The sequence below is a fragment of the Odocoileus virginianus genome, chromosome 18 (genome assembly GCF_023699985.2).
Source record: "Odocoileus virginianus isolate 20LAN1187 ecotype Illinois chromosome 18, Ovbor_1.2, whole genome shotgun sequence".
Taxonomy (NCBI): Eukaryota; Metazoa; Chordata; class Mammalia; order Artiodactyla; family Cervidae; genus Odocoileus; species Odocoileus virginianus.
This window is the reverse complement of record NC_069691.1, coordinates 55,881,987-55,902,808: the sequence shown is the minus strand read 5'-3', so window position 1 is coordinate 55,902,808 and position 20,822 is coordinate 55,881,987. Positions and strand designations below refer to the sequence as shown.

The following is a 20,822-nucleotide window of genomic DNA, read 5'->3' as shown; positions in this document are numbered from 1 at the left end:
CTTTGTTCCATCCTCTGCTTTCCTTGCTGTGTCCACAAGTCTGTTCTCTATGTCTCCGTCTCTACCCTGTAGGTACTTTAGCACCATTTTTCTAGATTTCATATATATGCATTATTATTCATTTTAAAACTTGGTTTACCAATCTTTCATGCAGTGGTTTGCAGAAAACAGATCAGCTTCTGGGCTTAGTCATATTGCCAAATACCGGTATGAATGTAGGCAATTCATAACCTCTCTTTACCATCAGATTCCTCATCAGAAAACTGGAAAAAATAATGTGTTCTGTGGTGTTTAGTCACTAAGTCGTGTCTGACTCTTGTGACCTCAAGAGTCAGTAGCCCACCAAGCTCCTCTGTTCGTGGGATTTTCCAGGCAAGAATACTGGAGTGGGTTGCCATTTCCTTCTCCAGTGTGCTCTAGTTACGCCCAAAAGTTATTCCGTACAGTCCTAAAAATGTTAAATTATAAAGTTTTTACAAATAATATGTATTATTGATAGTCATCCATCCATTCATTGGAAAGTTTAAAATCCTTACTACACACAAAACTCTGAGGCAGACACTGCAGTGTTTCCAGGATGGCAAACACAGTCTCTGTGCTCCGTACCATATAGAAAGGTAAGTAAGTAGTCAGCGTTTCTGACCACCAAATAAGGATGTGTGGGAACCATTTCTGCTTTCCTAGATGAGAATGATGGCTGTTGTTAAATATGTTTAAGATATTTTGATTTTCTAAAATTCTACTCTTAGAACATCCCAACCCTTTGAGAGAATCTTCTAAGTGAGAAGTTATAGAGAACATATAAGACATGAGCCAGTCTGGGAGAGTTAACCACAGAAGACTTGTTCATTCCTGTAATTCATGTTGATTAGGTTATCCTGGTTCTAAAAAAGTTTAGAGCTAAAAATATTTTTGAGAGAGAGGCAAATTTACAGGTTCATCAAGAAGGGAAAACATTGGGAAAGGAAGATGCCACATTTTTCTATGAGTTTTGTAATGGCATCAGGTGATGGAAATCATGGATTGGTGTGTGGGAGTAGGAAAAAGAAAAAGGTATGGCTGCCAGGGTGTTTTCAAGGAACAAATTTCTGTGAGTCATAGTGACTGATTACTGTGTGTAATGAAAGATAGGGAACGTCAATAATGATGGAGCTTCCAAGCCTTCCTAAGTGGGGAAATGTTGGTGTTATTGATGAAGGAAAGGAATTTGGCATGCTGAGCCCAGTGTGGATGGAAGAAAGATGAGCTTAGTTTGGCAAGTGTTCATTTGAAGGAAGAAAATTGAACAGCTGAGTGTGAATGTTCGGCCGGAATTTCAAACAACACAGCTGGAACTCAGGTGAGAGAACAAGGTGGAAGGAATAGATTTGGGTATCATTTGCACAGACATTATCCAGGAAGCTGACAGAACTTTGTAACAGGAGAAAGAGCCCAGCAATCAGGCTGAACTTTCAGAAATGCTCAGAGTTAAGGATACAGAGAAGCAAAGCCAGGGGTAGAGACAAAGATCAAGCAAGAAGGTAGAGTGACCTACCTTGGAAATGAATAGAAGGTATTTCAAGGTTTCGACATAGGTGATGAACATATCCTTGAGTTTCTTATTCAAGAACTGTGTCAATAAAGACAAGACAGTATAATTTTGGAGTTTGCTCTAGACACCAAGATTCTCTTTCAAGGTGAAGGAGAAATACACAAGTTGTGCTGAAATACCCTCTATGAAGACAGAGAGTTTGAAGGCACCAGAGAGAGGGGGGAATAAATACAGTAACAGTATCGCTAAGATGGGGATCTGGCTTGAGAGCAAAATAAGGACACAGATTCCACGGACTAGAGAGAAGAGGGATAAACATGAAGGTTGAAACTGATAAAAATGAAGGGAACCTCTGACACTGCTCATTAAAATGGAGTAAGGAGTCATTTATCAAGTCAAAATGCAGATTTCAAGAGAATTAAAGATTCTGGAGTAGACTGTTGCATAGACATGTGGTAGGCCATCATCCACAAATAAGGAAAGGGTCTTCAGCTAAGCCGTAAGGGCTGATTTTGTTGAGTTCCTTCTACGTGGAAGGCAAATGTACTTGAAACCAGAATACAGGGTTTACACCTTTCAAATGTAATGCCCTGTGACTCAGGCTCAGGGATGCAGAGTCAAGAGACAGGATTATTTAGAGTGGAATTGAGGACAGCATTGAAGAAAGTGCCAGGCAGGCGTCCAGAGGATTGTGCCTCTCATACAATACTGTTTCAGATTCTTTTTCTTAAACTGACAAAACTCACCACCCTCAACATTCCTCAAAAACTGCATTCAGATCTTAAATAACACTGTTGCTTTTAAAAGGGGCTGCTGAGAAGTGAGGCAATGAAGCACTGAAGCTCCACATTTAGCGATTTTAAATATTTTAGTTTGTATCATGTGTGTATACTCATAAGATTTGTTTCGATTATAACAGAGTACTAACCTGAACTAACTTAAACTAAGGAGTGATTTAATGGACCAAATAAGTACCTATAGGAAGATGTGGTAGGCCTCTGGGGTAAATGAAGCTGGGGATACCCCCAGGGCGTTCTCTCCACACTGTCCCGCCACGTGGTAGCTACACCTCCTCCCCATGCAGTGACATGCTCCTCAGCGGCCCCAGTCAGGTGCGAAGTCTCATAGGACGACTCGCCGTCTGATTCCAAGGTCAGGATTCTTAAAGGAGTGCTCTGATTGTGATGAGTCCTGGACATAGGGATTGTAGGCATGAGCACAGGAACTATGTACTCAAAACACAAAAACAGAAATATAAATCAGTGGAACAGGATGGAGAGTCTGGAGATAAACCCACATACCTATGGTCAATGGATCTACCAACAAAGGAGGCAAAAACTATACAATGAAGGAAAGATAGTCGCTTCAGTAAATGGTGCTGGGAAAAACTGGATAGCCACATGTAAATGAATGAAACTAGAACACTCCCTAACACTGTACACAAAAATAAACTAAAAATGGATTAACGTAAGACATGATTCTATAAAACCCTTAGAGGAAAACATAGGCAGAACACTCCGTGACATAAATCACAGCAAAAGAAACCATAGACAAAATGAAAAGACAACCTACAGCATGGAGAAAATATTTGCCAATGGTGCAAGTAACAAGGGATTAATCTCCAAAATCTACAAATGGCTCATGCAGCTCAAGATCCAAAAAACAAACAACCCAATCAAAAACTGGGTAGAAGACCTAAATAGACATTTCTCCAAAGAAGGTATACAGATGGCCAAGAGGCATATGAAAAGATGCTCAACATCCCTAATTATTAGAGAAATGCAAATCAAAACTACAATGAGATATCACCACACACCAGTGAGAATGGCCATTACCAAACCTCTATAAACATACAAATAAATGCTGGACAGACTGAAGAAAACTGAACCCTCCTACACTGTTGGTGTGAATATAAACTGGCATAGTCACTATGGAGAACAGTATGGAGGTTCCTTAAAAAAATTAAAACTAGAGCTACCATAAGATCCAACAATCCAGGATACATTCACCTGGAATGTTCACTGCAGCACTGTTTACAACAGCCAAGACAATCTAAATGGCCATTGAGGGAAGAATAGGTAAAGATGTGGTAATAATACATGTATACAATGGAATGTTACTGAGACATTAAAAAATGAAATAATGGATTTGAAGCAACATGGATGGACCTAGAGCCTGCCATACTGAGTGAAGTAAGTCAGAGAAGGATAAACATATGGTATCACCTATATGCAGAGTCTGAAAAAAATGATATGATTAAACTAATTTAAAAACAGAAACAGACTCACAGAGAACAAACTGATGGTTATCAAAGAGGAAAGGTGGGGAATGGGATAAATTGGGAGTTTAGGGCTGATATATACATGTTACTGTATTTAAAACAGATAACCCGCAAGGACTTACCATACAGCACAGGGAACGCTGCTAAATATTCCAGAATAACCTAAATGGGAAAAGAAATTGAAAAAGAATAGGTTTATGTGTATGTATAACTGAATCACTTTACTATACACCTGAGACTAACACAACATTGTTAATCAGCCATACTCCAATATAAAACACAAATTTTAAAAAATAGACAAACAAAGACCTATTGTATATAGCATATGGAACTATATTCACCATCTTATAATAACCTATAATGGAAAAAAATCTGCAAAATGATATATCAGGGTGAACAGCTGAAACATTGCCAATCAACTATACTAAAATTCAATAAAAATAAAAATATTCATAAATAGTAGAATGGATAATTATAGTCTGTTTACACAATGGAATACTACACAGCAAGGCAAATGGGGTTGTAACAGCATGGATGAAGCCCACAAAGACAGTAAGAAAAATTAGAGCAAATAATATATGCTAAATTTTTCCACTTATCAGGAACTCTATGATGTTGAAAGAGGAGCTTCTCATTGTCTAAGAAGGCACATACCAGAAAACTGCTAATACTTTGTTTCTTGATGCAGGTGGTGTCACATGGATGTGCTGACCCTGTGGTAATTCAGTAAGCGGTATACTTCTCGTTTGTGTGCTTTCTGTAGTATGTCATATATAAATGAAAAGTTTTTTCTACAAAAATGACTGTTAACAAGGGGATGAAAAAAAAAAAAGAACTCCACTTGAGTTTAGTTTAAAGGTAGGTTACCACTACTGAAAATCACTGACAGACTATCCTACCTCCTACTTTACAAACTAGGAAACAAATATTCACATGTATTCAATTCCTGATTCTGGGTTTCACAGATAATTAGTAACAGAGTCAGAACCGAAAGCTGTTCTTGAATGCAAACCAAAATCCAGAGCGTTCCACCAATCTGCCATGATATACATGTAATATACATAAATATATGCAGATCCCCTAGCTCTGGGACCAAAGACTGCATTCACTCAGTCATTCTTTCAACCTCTATTACAAGGCAGCCCTCGGACTAGGCTTAGGGAGCTCTGTCTCCTCCCTGCAGCACAGTGAGTAATATGACAGAAATATAAACGGGGTGAGGGACACATGTAGGGAGCTATTAACTACCCCCTGGGTGGCTCAGGGTGTCTTCACAGAGGTATCTATCAACATATGTGTATTAGACCTTCCACCAGGCAGATACTTAGTGGTTAGGTGAAATCATGCAATACTGCTGGATTAGGCAGTATGACCAAACTGCATGTAAACTTAGGTTAGTCACATGATCTCTGTGCTTCCATTCCCTCAGCTGTAAAATGGGGACAAGTTATGGAAGTTAATATATATAAAAGCTTAGGAAGGTGCTGGGCACACAGAGCGGGTACCAAGGATGAAGGGGGCTGAGAAGTCTGCCCCCGTGGGGAGGGGTGTTTTATTACTGACGTTGTTTAGAACTGCCAAAATAGGTTGGTCAGAAAAAAAGCAGAATCAGTTTTTTGCTTTTAATATGGCTTTTAATTCTCTGTAGGCAATGCAACTCCTTATCAGCAAGATCTGAAGCAGGTATTCCCACCGCCCCACAATTCAACCCTCTACACTACCAGATGCATAGTAAGTACTATATAAAGGCTAGCTCGTATCACTGTTATTATTTAGGTAAGGAAAGCCACACGTAGGAAATTCTCTAGAAGTGAGGTGTAGGCAGGGCTGGGGGATGAGGGGTAGGCTTTCCTCAGAGAGGAAACAGTGCATATGAAGGCAAGGAGGTAAAAAGATTATGTTCATTCAAACCATTAGTTAATACTTGTGCCAGGAAGCAAACTGAGCTTTCCTGAGGATAGCAGTTCCATCACTGGAAAGAAAAGTGAAGCACTGTGACTCTCCTTTGACAGCCATCATTGAAGGCCACTCACAATTTCACATGAGATACCTTCAGTTCAACATTTTCCCCACTCCCAGCATTGTATGTGGTTGCCTTTCTGCTGGAGAGTTAAGGATGACTTGAAGATATCCGCCCTTGAGAGTGCAATTCTGCCAACAAGCTATTTCTACACAGGACTTAGTGTGCTGATATGAGTACCTACTTTGATGATACGAATAATCAACTGCTTTGTCTTTCAAAGGGTTCTTAATGCCAGCACTCCATAGTTCTTTCCAGTGAGTGCAATTAGTAAAGGCAGGAACAAAGCCCAGCTAAGTAATTCATAAAAACACATCTACGGAAAGAAAACTTGAGCTTGGTTTTTCCATCAGTCAGTGACTGGGCTGCAACCAAGGTAAGGGACTGCCTTACAGTGAGGACTGTCACACCATTGTGGGGCCCATAGCAGATATGAGTCATCTTACTGAAGACCCACAGAGGACTGTGCTGTCTACTCAGGCTGCTATACAAAAATACCAAACACTGGGTGGCTTAAAGGGCACTGCTTTCTTGCTGTGTCCTCACATGGCAGAGAAAAGGAGAGTGAGCTCTAATCCCATCACGGAGCTTCCCCTCATGAACTCATAAGTTAATTATTTCCCAAAGGCCCCCACCTCCAAATACCATTGCATCAGAGATTGAGGCCTCAATATATGAATTCTGAGGACACAAAGATTCCATCCATAGCAAGGATGAATGGTGGGATCATAACGATGCAGAATACCAGCATAGCATATAAGTGACTTCCCAAAAAATACCCACAAAACATTAAACTTTATTTCGGTCAGTATCAAAAATAAGCAATAAATTTACTTTACCTTAGAGAGAAAATATCACCTATATCTATACTCCTATATGACTCCTCCTGAGGGGCCCCCCAAACTAAAAAGTGAAAAAAAATAACAGACCAAATACAGTAAGATTATCTAGAATGAAATAACAGGCCAAATACAATTATTTAGAACCAAAATACAGAGTCATTCCCCTTGGAGACCATAGATTAGACAGAAGAATTTTTAACCCATGGAAAAAATATTAGTCTGAGGTAAATAACATATGATATCCCTTATATGTGGAATCTAAAATATCGCACAAATGAATTTACCTAAAAACAGACTAAGAGCAGACTTGTGGTTGCCAAGGGTGAAGGAGGCTGGGAGATGGGTGAATGAGGAGTTTGGGATTAGCAAGTGCAAACTGATATATAGAACAGATAAACGAAAAGGTACCACTATAGCATGGGGAACTATATTCAGTATCCTATGAGAAATCATAATGAAAAAGATTATGTAAGAGAATGTGTATGTGTGTGTGTGTATATATATATATAACATATATATATATGTATAACTGAGTTACTTTGCTGTACAGAAATTTACATGTAAATCGACTATACTTCAATAAATTTTTTTTAAAAAATTAGTCTTTGAATCTGCAAACCTCTGAACACTATGTATTAATAAAATAGTTTGGACCAAATAAGAATGGTTTTTAAAAAACAAACAAAAAACCCTATTATAAAACACCCTCATGGAAAGGACACAGAGGACTGCCTAGACCAAATGACACATCCTAGCATAAAGTTTAGGCCCTGGAACCCTCCACCTCCATTTGCATCCTGGCTTGACCACTCATTAGTTATTTGACCTTGAACATGTTAGTTGACCTCCATCAGCTTCCCTGTCCTCACGTATAAAATGGCCTTAATAGTACTACACACCTTTATAGTTGTTGCTAAAATTAAGCAAAATTTGAACAGAAAGCATTTCCAGCAGTGCCTAAAGAACAGTAAGTACTCTAATTATTAGAGAGAGGGAAAACAAAACCATAGTGAAATACAACATCACATAGGTCAGAAGGGCCATCAATAAAAAAAAACAAACCTATAAACAATGCAGTTCTAAGAGTAGAGTTGATAGCAATACAGTCCTACCACAAGAAACAAGAAAAATCTCAATCTACCCTTACACTTAAGACAATTAGGGGGAAAAAAAAGTATGTAGAAGGAAAGAAACAATAAAAATCATGGCAGAAATAAATGAAAGAGAAATGAAGAAAACAATAGCAAAGATCAATGAAAATAAGGGCTGGTTTTGAGAAGATAAACAAAATTGACAAACCTTTAGCCAGACTTATCAACAGGCAAGTTTGGTGTTGGAGTAAATGAAGTAGGGCAAAAGCTAACAGTTTTGCCAAGAGAACGCACTGGTCCTAGCAAATACCCTCTTCTAACAAGAGACAACTCTACACATAGACCTCACCAGATGGTGATATTGAAATCAGATTGATTATATTCTTTGCAATCAAAGATGGAGAAGTTCTATATAGTCAGCAAAAACAAGACCAGGAGCTGACTGTGGCTCAGATCATGAACTCATTATTGCCAAATTCAGACTTAAATTTAAGAAAGTAGGGAAAATCACGAGGCCATTCAGGTATGACCTAGATCAAATCCTTTATGATTATACAGTGGAAGTAAAAAATAGATTCAAGGGATTAGATCTGATAGAGTGCCAGAACTATGGATGGAGGTTCATAACATATACAGGAGGCGGTAAACAAAACTGTCCCCAAGAAAAAGAAAGCCAAAATGGTTGTCTGAGGAGGCCTTACAAACAGCTGAGAAAAGAAGTGAAAGGCAAAGGAGAAAAGGAAAGATATACCCATCTGAATGCACAGTTTCAAAGAATAGCAAGGAGAGATAAGAAAGCCTTCTTAAGTGAACAATTCAAAGAAATAGAGGAAAACAACAGAATGGGAAAGACTAGAGATCTCTTCAAGAAAATTAGAGATACCAAGGGAAACATTTCATGCAAAGATGGGCACAATAAAGAACAGAAATGGTATGGACCTAACCAGAAGCTGAAGCTATTAAGAAGAGGTGGCAAGAATACACAGAACTATACAAAATAGATCTTCATGACCCAAGTAACCATGATGGTGTAATCACTCATCTAGAGCCAGACATCCTGGAATGTGAAGTCAAGTGGGCCTTAAGAAATATCACTATGAACAAAGCTAGTGGAGGTGATGGAATTCCAGCTGAGATATTTCAAATCCTAAAAGATGATGCTGTTAAAGTGCTGCACGCAATATGTCAGCAATTTGGAAAACACAGCAGTGGCCACAGGACTGGAAAAGGTCAGTTTTTATTCCAAACCCAAAGAAGGGCAATGCCAAAGAATGTTCAAACTACCAGGCAATAGCACTCATTTTATATGCTAGGAAGGTAGTGCTCAAAACCTTTTAAGCTAGGCTTCAACAGTACCTGAACCATGAACTTCCAGACATTCAAGCTGGATTTAAAAAAGGCAGAGGAACTAGACATCAAATTGCCAACATTTATTCGATCACAGAAAAAGCAAGGGTAGTCCAGAAAAACATCTACTTCTGCTTCAATGACTAAAGCTAAAGCCTTTGGCTGTGTGGATCACCACAAACTGGAAAATTCTTAAAGAAATGGGAATACCAGATCACCTTACCTGCCTCCTGAGAAACCTGTATGCAGGCCAAAAAGCAACAGTTAATCGGACATGGAACAACAGACTGGTTTCAAATTGGGAAAGAAGTACTTCAAGGCTGTATATTGTCACCCTGCTTATTTAACCTAAATGCAGAGTATATCATGAGAAATTCTGGGCTGGATGATTTTTTCCAGATGGAATCAAGATTGCCATGAGAAACATCAATATTTTCAGATATGCAGATGACACCACCTTAATGGCAGAAAACGAAGAGGAAAGAAAGAGCCTTTTGATGAAGGTGAAAGAAGAGAGTGAAAAAGTTGGCTTAAAACTCAACATTCAAATAAGTAAGATCATAGCATCTGGTCCCATCACTTCATGGCAAATAGATGGGGAAACAATGAAAACAGTGACAGACTTTAAATTCCTGGGCTCCAAAATCACTGCAGATGGTGACTGAAGCCATGAAATTAAAAAGATGCTTGCTCCTTGGAATAAAAGCTATGACCAACCCAGATAGCACATTAAAAAGCAGAGATATCACTTTGCTGACAAAGGTCCGTATAAGTCAAAGCAATGGTTTTTCCAGTAGTCATGTACTGATGTGATAGCTGGACCATAAAGAAAGCTGAGTGACAAAGAATTGATCCTTTCGAATTGTGGTGCTGCAGAAGACTCTTGAGAGTCCCCTGGACAGCAAGGGAATCAAACCAGTCAATTCTAAAGGAAATCAGTCCTGAATATTCATTGGAAGGACTTGCTGCTGAAGCTGATGCTACAACACTTTGGCCACCTGATGAGAAGAGCCGAGTCACTGGAAAAAGATCATGATGTTGGGAAAGACTGAAAGCAGGAGGAGAAGGGGATGACAAGAGGATGAGACAACAGAGACTGGCATTCATTGATGCCATCCACTGAATTTGTGGATGGCATCACATATTTAATGAACTCAGTTTGCTCAAACTGAGGGAGATAGTGAAGGACAGGGAAGAGGGGCATGCTGCAGTTCACGGGGTTGCAAAGAGACAGACATGACTGAACAACTGAACTATAAAAAATTCTCATCAAGAAAAAAAGGAAGAGGACTCAAATCAATAAAATTTGAAATGAAAAAAGGAGAAGTTACAAAAGACACCAAAGAAACACAAAGCATCATAAGAGACAAGCAACTATCTGCCAATTACACGGACAACCTGGGTGAAATGGACAAATTCTTAGAAAACTACAACCTTCCAAGACTGAACCAGTAAGAGACAGAAAATATGAGCAGACCAATCACAAATACTGAAATTGAAACTGTGATTAAAATTTTCCAACAAACCAAAGTCCTGGACCAGATGGCTTCACAGGCAAATTCTACCAAACATTTACAGAAGAGTTAACAACCACCCTTTGCCAAAACTACAGAGGAAGAAACACTTCCAAACCCATTCTATGAGGCCACAGTCCTCCTGACACCAAAACCAGACAAAGATAACACAAAAAAAGAAAATTATAGGCCAATATCACTGATAAAGATGGATATAAAAATCCTTAACAAAATAGTAGCAAACAGAATCTAACAACACATTAAACAGATCATACACCATGATCAAGTCAGGTTTATCCCACGGATGCAAGGATTCTTCAATACAGGTAAATCAATGTGATACACCATATTAACAAACTGAATGATAAAAACCATATGATAATCTCAACAGAAGCAAAAAAAAAAAGATTCTGACAAAATTCAACACAAATTTCTAATCAAAAAAAGAAAAATTTCTAGAAAGAGGGCATAGAGGGAACCTTCCTCAAAATAATAAAGGCCATATACAACAAAACCACAGCAAACATTATTCTCAGTGGTGAAAAACTGAAAGCATTTCCTCTAAGATCAGGAACAAAACAAGGGTTCCCACTATTACCACTATTACAAAAAATAGTTTTGGAAGTCCTAGCCATGACAATAACAGAAGAAAAAGAAATAAAAGGAATCCAGATTGGAAAAGAAGAAGTAAAACCGTCACTGTTTACAGATGACATGATACTATACATATAAAATCCTAAACACATTACCAGAAAACTACCAGAGTTCATTGATAAATTTGACTAAACTTTCAGGATACAAAATTAATCCACAGATATCAAAAGAATAAAACACCTGGGAATATGCCTACCTAAGGAGACAAAAGATTTGTACTCCAAAACCTACAAGATGCTGATGAAAGAAATCTAAGACAACACAAACAGAAGGAAAAATATACCATGTTCTTGGATTGGAAAAATCAATATTGCAAAAATGACTATACAACCCGAGGCAATTTACAGATTCAATGTAATCCCCATCAAGTTACCAATGGCATTCTTCACAGAACTAGGACAAAAAATTTTACAATTTGGATGGAAACACTAAAGATCCAGAATAGCCAAAGCAATCTTGAGAAAGAAAAATGGAACTGGAGTTATCAGGTTCCCTGATTATACCACAAAGCTGGAGTCATCAAGACAGTATACTATTGACACAAAGACTGAAATACAGATCAATGGAACAGGTTAGAAAGTCCAGAGATTAACCCACCCACCTATGGTCACCTAATCTATGACAAAGGAAGCAAGAATATACAAAGGAGAAAATGCCTCTTCAATGGTGGTGCTAGGAAAACTGGACAGCTACATGTAAAAGAATGAAATGAGAATACTCTCTAACATCATACACAAAAGTAAACTCAAAATGAATTAAAGACCTAAATGTAAGGCCTGATACTATAGATCTCTTAGAGGAAAACACAGACAGAGCACTGACAAATCACAGCAACACTGTTCATGTCCCACCTCCTAGAGTAATGAAAATAAAAACAAAAATTAAAATGGGACCTAATTAAACTTAATTTTGAACAGCAAAGGAAACCACAAACAAAAAGACAACCCTCAAAATGGGGGGGGGGGGGGATTGAAAACAAAGCAACCAACAAGGGATTAATGTCCAAATGTGCAAACAGCTCAAGCAGCTCAATTTAAAAAAAAAAAAAAAAGAAGAACCCCATCAAAAAACAGAGTATCTAAATAGATATTGCTACAAAAAAGACATACAGATGGCTAAAAACCAAATGAAAAGATGCTCAACATCACTATTAGTGAAATGCAGATCAAAACTACAACATGGCATCACTTCATACCATTAGAATGCTGCTCACCAAAAAATTTACAAACAATAAATGCTGAAGAAGATATGGAGGAAAGGGAACCCTCCCCTACACTCCTGGGGGGAATGTCAGTTGGATACGGCCACTATGAAGAACATCACAGAGGTTCCTTAAAGAGTAAAAATAGAGCTACCATATAATCCAGCAATCCCAGTCCTAAGTATATACTGAGAGAAAACCATAATTCAAAAAGAAACATGCATTACAATGTTCACTGCAGTACTATTTACAGTAGCCACAATATGGAAGCAATCTTAATGTCCATCAACAGAGGAATGGATATGGACTTCCCTGGTGGTTCAGTGGCTAAGACGCTTTGCTCCCAATGCAGGGGGCCTGGTCAGGGAACAAGATCCTACATGTTGCAACTAAGAGTTCACATACCACAGCTGAAGATTCCACACACCATAACTAAACTATCCAGCATGCAATAAAGACTGAAGATCCCACATGCCAAAACTAAGACCTGGAACAACCAAATAATAAGTAAACATTTAAAAAACAAGAAAGGAAGGAATGGATAAAGATGTGGTGTGTACATACACACACACACACACACAATGGAATATTACTCATCCCCACAAGAGACTGAGCCAGACCTGCCTTTGAGTGTTTGAGTGTCTCCTGGGGAGACATGGGTCAGCAGTGCTCTGCCGTGGGGACAGGGGCTCTGGCTGCAGCAGACGTGGGAGGAACAGAGTGTGGCTTCAGTACTCTTGGAGGAGGTCGCCATTAGCTCCACTATGAAGCAAATGAGCAGAGGACCCCCAAGCCACAGAAAAATTACACCAAAAAAGTTCTCTTGCTGTTGTGAAAGTTCCAGGGCCCGCAACAAACTGCCCAGCCTGGGCATCCGGCAAAAGGACTGAGAACCTCCAGGGAAACAGACTCTCGGAGGGCACAACAAAACCTTGTGTGCACCTGGACCCAGGAGAAAGGAGCAGTGGCCCACGTGAGACTGAGCCAGACCTGCCTGTGAGCGTGGGAGTCTCCAGTGGAGCCGTGGGCCGGCGCGGCCTGCTGCAGGGCCGGGGGCACTGACTACAGCAGTCCTGGGAGCCGTGGCGTGCTGGCATTGAGTACTTCTGAAGGAGGTCACCTATATCACCATCACCCCACCATAGTTTGGCCTCTGACCAAACTACAGGGAGGGAACACAGCCCCACCCATCAGCAGAAAGTTGGATTAAAGAATTACTGAGCATGGCTCTGCCCACCAGAGCAGAGCAAGACCCAGTTTTACCCAGAGCCAGTCCCTTCTTTCAGGAAGCTTCCACAAGCCTTTTTATCCTCGTCCATCAGAGGGGAAGAGAGAATGAAAACCACAATTAAAGAAAACAAACCAAAAACTGATCACATGGATCACAACCTTGTCTAACCCAATGAAACTGTGAGCCAGGTCGTGTAGGGCCACTCAAGACAGACGGGTTATGGAGAAGCGTTCTGACAAAATGTGGTGCACTGGAGAAGGGAATGGCAAACTTCAGCATTCTTACCATAAAAATCCCATAAACAGTATGAAAAGGCAAAAAGATATGACAGTGAAAGATAAACTTCCCAGGTCAGTAGGTGCCCAAAATGTTACTGGAGAAGAGTGGAGAAATAACTCCAGAAGGAATGAGGAAGCTGAGCCAAAGTGGAAACGACCTCTGTTTGGAAGTGTCTGGCGTTGGAAGGAAAAGTCCAATGCCGTAAAGAACAATATTGCACAGGAACCTGGAATGTTAGGTCCGCAAATCAAAGTAAATTCAAAGTGGTCAAACATGAGATGGCCGAAGTGAATATTGACATTTTAGGAATCAATGAATGAAAATGGAACAGAATGGGAGATGACCATTATATCTACTACTGTGGGCAAGAATCCCATAGAAGAAATGGAGTAACCCTCACAATCAACAAAAGGGTCCAAAATGCAGTACTTGGGTACAATCTCAAAAATGACAGAATGATCTCTGTTCATTTCCAAGGCAAGCCATTCAGTATCAGTGTAATCCTAGTCTATATCCCAACCACTAATGCTGAAGAAGCTGAAGTTGAACAGTTCTATGAAGACTGTAAGATCTTCTAGAAATAAATACCCCAAAAAGATACCCTTTTCATCAGGGGACTGGGTTGCAAAAGCAGGAAACAAGAGATACCTGAAGTAACAGGCAAGTTTGGCATCAGAGTACAAAATCAAGCAGGGCAAAGGCTAAAGTTTGGCCAAGAGAACTCACTGGTCACAGCAAACACCCTCTTCCAACAACACAAGAGACAGCTCTACACATGGTCATCACCAGATGGTCAATACTGAAATGAGATTGATTTCATTCTTTGCAGTTGAAGACGGAGAAGCTCTATACAGTCAGGAAACACAAGACCAGTAGCTGACTGGGGCTCAGATCATGAAATCCTTATTGCCAAACTGAGACTTAAACTGAAGAAAGTAGGGGGAAAAAACTAGATCATTCAGGCACTCTTATGACTATATAGTGGAAGTGACAGATTCAAGGGATTATATCTGATGGACACAATGCCTGAAGAACTACGGACAGAGATTCATAACACTGTACAAGAGTTCAGTTCAGTCTCAAGTGTCTCAACTTTGCGACCCCATGGACTGCAGCACGCCAGGCTTCCCTGTCCATCACCAACTCCCAAAGCTTGCTTAAACTCATGTCCATCAGGTCGGTGATGCAATCCAACCATCTAATCCTCTGTTGTCCCCTTCTCCTCCTGCCTTCAATCCTTCCCAGCATCAGGGTCTGTTTTAATCAGTCAGTTCTTCACATCAGGTGGCCAAAATACTGGAGTTTCAGTTTCAGCATCAGTCCTTCTAATGAATATTCAGGACTGATTTCCTTTAGAATGGACTGGTTGGATCTCCTTGCAGTCCAAGGGACTGTCAAGAGTCTTTTCCAATACCACAGTTCAAAAGCATCAATTATGGACTGGTTGGATCTCCTTGCAGTCTAAGGGACTGTCAAGAGTCTTTTCCAATACCACAGTTCAAAAGCATCAATTCTTCAGCGCACAGCTTTCTTTATAGTCCAACTCTCACATCCATACATAACTACTGGAAAAACCATAGCTTTGATAAGGCAGACCATTGTTGGCAAACTAATGTCTCTGCTTTTTAAAATACTGTCTAGGTTGGTCATAGCTTTTCTTCCAAGGAGCAAGGGTCTTTTAATTTCCTGGCTGCAGTCACCATCTGCAGTGACTTTGGAGCCCACGAAAACAGTCTCTTACTATTTTCCTTGTTTCCCCATCTATCTGCCATGAAGTGACAGGACCAGATGCCATGATCTTAATTTTCTGAATGTTGAGTTTTAAGCCAGCCTTTTCCCTCTCCTCTTTCACTTTCATCAACAGGCTCTTTAGTTCTTCTTTTTTTCTGCCATTAAGGTGGTGTCATCTGCATATCTGAGGTTATTGATATTTCTCCCAGCAATCTTGATTCCAGCTTGTGCTTCATCCAGCCTGGCATTTCACATGATATACTCTACATGTAAGTTAAATAATCGGGGTGACAAAATACAACCTTGATGTACTTCCTTCCCGGTTTGGAACCAGTCTGTTGTTCCATGTCCATTTCTAACTGTTGCTTCTTGACCTGCATACAGATTTCTCAGGAGACAGGTAGGGTGGTCTGGTGTTCCCATCTCTTTAAGAATTTTCCACAGTTTGTTGTGATCCACACAGTCAAAGGCTTTGGTGTAGGCAATCAAGCAGAAGTAGATGTTTTTCTGGAACTCTTGCTTTTTCGATGTAAGATGTACAGGAGGTAGTGATCAAAACCATACTCAAGAAAAAAAATGCAAAAAGGCAAAATGGTTGTCTGAGGGGGCCTTAAAAACAGCTGAGAAACAAAGAGAAGTAAAAGGCAAAGGAGAAAAGGAAAGATATACCCATCTGAATGCACAGTTCCAAACAATAGCAAGGAGAGATAAAAATGCTTTCCTAAGTGAACAGTGCTAGAAATAGGAAAACAATAGGTTGGCAAAGATTAGAGATCTCTTCAAGAAAATTAGAGATACCAAGGGAACATTTCATGCAAAGATGGGCACGATAAAGGACAGAAATGGTATGGCCCTAACCAGAAGCTGAAGATATTAAGAAGAGGTGGCAAGAATACACAGAAGAACTACACAAAATAGATCTTCATGACCCAGGTAACCATGATGGTGTAATCACTCATCTAGAGCCAGACATCTTAGACTATGAAGTCAAGTGGGCCTTAGGAAACATCATTATGAACAAAGCTAGTGGAGGTGATGGAATTCCAGCTGAGCTATTTCAAGTCCTAAAAGATGATGCTGTTAAAGTGCTGTACTCAATATGTCAGCAAATTTGGAAAAGTCAGCAGTGACTGGAAAAGGTCAGTTTTCATTCCAATCCCAAAGAAAGGCAATGCCAAAGAATGTTCAACCTACCACACAATAGCACTCATCTCATGTTAGCATCTCACATGCTAGTAATGCTCAAAATTCTCTAAGCCAGGCTTCAACAGTATTTGAACAGTGAAATTCCAGAAGTTCAAGCTGGTTTTAGAAAAGGCAGAGGAACTAGACATCAAATTGCCAACATCCTTTGGATCACCAAAAAAGCAAGAGAATTCCAGAAAAACATCTACCTCTGCTTCAATGACTATGCTAAAGCCTTTATATGGATCACAACAAACTGTGGAACATTTCTTAAAGAGATGGGAATACCAAACCTCTTTATCTGCTTCCTAAGAAACCTGAATGGACTTCAAAAGGTAACAGCTGGAATCAGACATGGAACAATGGACTGGTTCAAAATTAGGAAAGGAGTATGTCAAGCTGTATATCGTCACCTTGCTTATTTAACTTATATGCAGAGTACATCATAAGAAATGCTGGGCTGGATGAAGCTCAAACTGGAATCAAGATCTCTGGGAGAAATATCAATAACCTCAGATATGCAGATGACACCACCTTAATAGCAGAAAATGAAGAGTAATGAAAGAGCCTCTTGATGAAGGTGAAAAAAGAGAGTGAAAAAGTTGGCTTAAAACTCAACATTCAAATAACTATGATCATGGCACCCAGTCCTATCACTCCATGGCAAATAGATGGGGAAACAATGGAAACAGTGACAGACTTTATTTTGTTGGGCTCCAAAACCACTTCAGACAGTGACTGCAGCCATGAAATTAAAAGATGTTTGATCCTTGGAAGAAAAGCTATGACAAACCTAGACAGCATACTAAAAAGCAGAGACATAAAAAAATAAATAAATAAAATAAAAAAAAATAAAAAGCAGAGACATCACTTTTTCGACCAAAGTCCGTGTAGCCAAAGCTATAGTTTTTCCAGTAGTCATGTACAGATGTAAGAGTTGAACCATAAAGAAGGCTGAACACAAAAAATTGATGCTTTTGAACTGTGGTGTTGGAGCAGACTCTTGAGAGTCCCCTGGACAGCAAGGAGATCCAACCAGTCCATCCTAAAGGAAATTAACCCTAAATGTTCACTGGATGGACTGATGCTGAAGCTCCAAAACTTTGTTCATCTGATGTAAAGAGCCAACTCATTAGAAAAGACCCTGATGCTGGGAAAGATTGAGGGCAGGAGAAGTGCTGACAGACAATGAGCTGGTTGAGTAGCATCACTGACTCAATGGACACAAGTTTGAGGAAACGCGGGGAGATAGCGAAGGACAGGGAAGCCTGGCATACTGCAGCTCATGGGGTCTCAAAGAGTCGTACACAACTGAGTGAGTGAACAGCAAAAACAATATGTGGAATCTAAAAAAATGGGTACCAAGGATAAACAAAACAGAAATAGACTTACAGATGTAGAAAAGAAACTTAAGAGTTACCAGGTGGTATGGGCAGATAAATTAAGAGAGCTGGGATTGATACAAACACACAACTATATACAAAATAGACAGAAATAAGGACCTATTGTGTAGCACAGGCAACTCCAATCAATATTCTGTAATGACCTATATGGCAAAAAAGTGAATATATGCGCTGAAGAATTGATGCTTTCTAATTGTGGTGTTGCAGAAGACCCTTGGGAGTCCCTTGGATTGCAAAGAGATCAAATCAGTCAATCCTAAAGTAAATCAAACCTGAATATTCATTGCAAGGACTGATGCTGAAGCTCCAATACTTTTGCCACTTGATACCAAGAGCCAACTCACTGGAAGAGACCCTGATTCTGGGAAAGGTTGAAGGCAAAAGGAGAAGGGGGCGGTAGAGAATAAGATGGTTAGATAGCATCACTGACTCAACAAACATGAATTTGAGCAAACTCCAGGAGATAGTGAACGACAGGGAAGCCTGGTGTGTTGCAGTCCATGTAGTCACAAAGAGTTGGACATGACTTAGTGACTGAACAATAACAAATGGCTGAATCACTTTGCTGTATATCTGAAACAAACACAACATTGTAAATAGCTATAGAGCAATAAATTTTTTTAAAAAAGAACATACAATGGGAAAAAATCAGTCTCTACAACAAGTGATGTTGGGAAATTTGGACAGCCACATGTAAATCAATGAAGTTAGAACACACCCTTCTCAGTAACCTCAAAAAAAAAAAAAATACAAAAATGCAAAATGGCTAAAAGAATTAAACACAGACCTGACACCATAAAACTCCCAGAAAAGAACGTAGGTAAAACAGTCTCTGACATACATCATAGCAATGTTTTCTTAGGTCAGTCTCCCAAGGCAACATTTTACCCTAGCCAAAAAGTCTAGAAGCCATCCCATGGCAACAGAAACAAAGAAATGGGACCTACTCAGACTTAGAACCATTTGCATCACAAAGAAAATATACACAAAATGAAAAGACAACCTACAAAATAGGAGAAAATATTTGCAAATGATGTGCCTGAAAGGGCTTAATTTGCAAAATATGCAAACAACTCATGCAACTCAAAAGCAGAAATCAAAAAACTCTCTCCAAAAATGGGCTGAAAATCTAAATAGACATTTCTGCAAAGAAGGCATACAGATGGCCAACAGACACATGAAAAGATGTTCAACAACACTGATTATTGGAGAAGCACAAATCAAAACTCCAATAAGGTATCACCTCACACCAGTCAGAAAGGAAATCATTTAAAAATCTACAAATAAGAAAAGTTGGAGTGCATGTGGAGAAAAGGGAACCCTCTTACACTGTTGGTGGGACTGTAAGTTGGTGCAGCCACTATGGAGAACAGTATGAAGTTCCTCAGAAAATTAAAATAGCATTCCATATGATCCAGCAATCCCACTCATGGGCATATATTCACATGAAAGCGTAATTCAAAAAGATACATGTACCCTAACGTTCACAGCAGCACTATTTACAACAGCCAAGTCATGGAAACAATATAAATGCCCATCAACTGATGAATGGATAAAGAAAGTGTGGTACATATATACAATGGAATACTACTCAGCCATCAAAAAGGATGAAACAACATGCACTGCAGCAACATGGATGGACCTAGAGATTATCATACTAAGTGAAGTAAATCAAAAGAGAAAGATACCATATGACATCACTTATATGTGGATTCTATAATATGCCATTAAATGACATTCTATATGCCATTTTATATGACAGTCTATAAAATGAATCTACCTGTGAAACAGAATCACAGACATAGAGAACAGACTGTGGTTGCCAAGGGGGAGAATGATGGGGGAGGGACGTGTTGGGAATTTGGAGTTAGCAGATGTGAAGTATTATACAGAGAATGGATAAACAACAAGGTCCTACTGTGTGTGTGTATATCATAAATATGCACATATAAATGAATCATTGTTTGTATGTAAGAAATTAACAATTTATAGTTGTAAATCAACTATACCTTAAGAAATTTAAAACGAGGGGCTTCCCTGGTGGTCCAATCATTCAGAATCTGCCTTGCAATGCAGGGAACACCAACTGGATCCCAGATCTGAGAAGATCCCACATGCTTTGGAGCAACTAAGCCTGTGTGCCACAGCTACTGAGCATGCGCTCTAGAGCCCACAAGCTGCAAAAAGTGAAGCCCATGTGCCTGGAGCCTGTGCTCTGCCACAAGACAAACCGCCACAATGAGAAGCCCGCTCAACGCAATGAAGAGTAGCCCTGCTCACTGTGACTAGAGAAAGCCCTTGTGCAGCAACAAAGACCCACAGCAGTCAAATAATAATAAAATAAATCATTAAACAATTTTTTAGAGTAGTGAGCACTCTATTTCTTCATTAAAAGTAGCTATTTAAAAAAAAAACAAAAACTTATCCATTGCTTCAGCACAGGCACATGACCAATGTCCTCATGAAGGCAAGACACTGGTGAAACCAGAAAAGCCAAGTGTTATTTGTGCTG

General features: G+C 39.5%; 1 protein-coding gene across 1 annotated transcript in view; it reads right to left on the bottom strand.

Annotated features, from left to right (window-relative positions):
* Positions 1-20,822, bottom strand: part of LOC110130091 (uncharacterized) — a 45,856-nt gene that overhangs the window by 7,834 nt on the left and 17,200 nt on the right. The window contains exons 3-4 of the mRNA XM_070480187.1: positions 3,935-3,974; positions 2,507-2,722 (exon numbers count right to left, since the gene is read on the bottom strand). Coding sequence (XP_070336288.1) covers positions 2,507-2,722; positions 3,935-3,974 — 256 coding nt within the window. The remainder of the gene's footprint in view (positions 1-2,506; positions 2,723-3,934; positions 3,975-20,822) is intronic.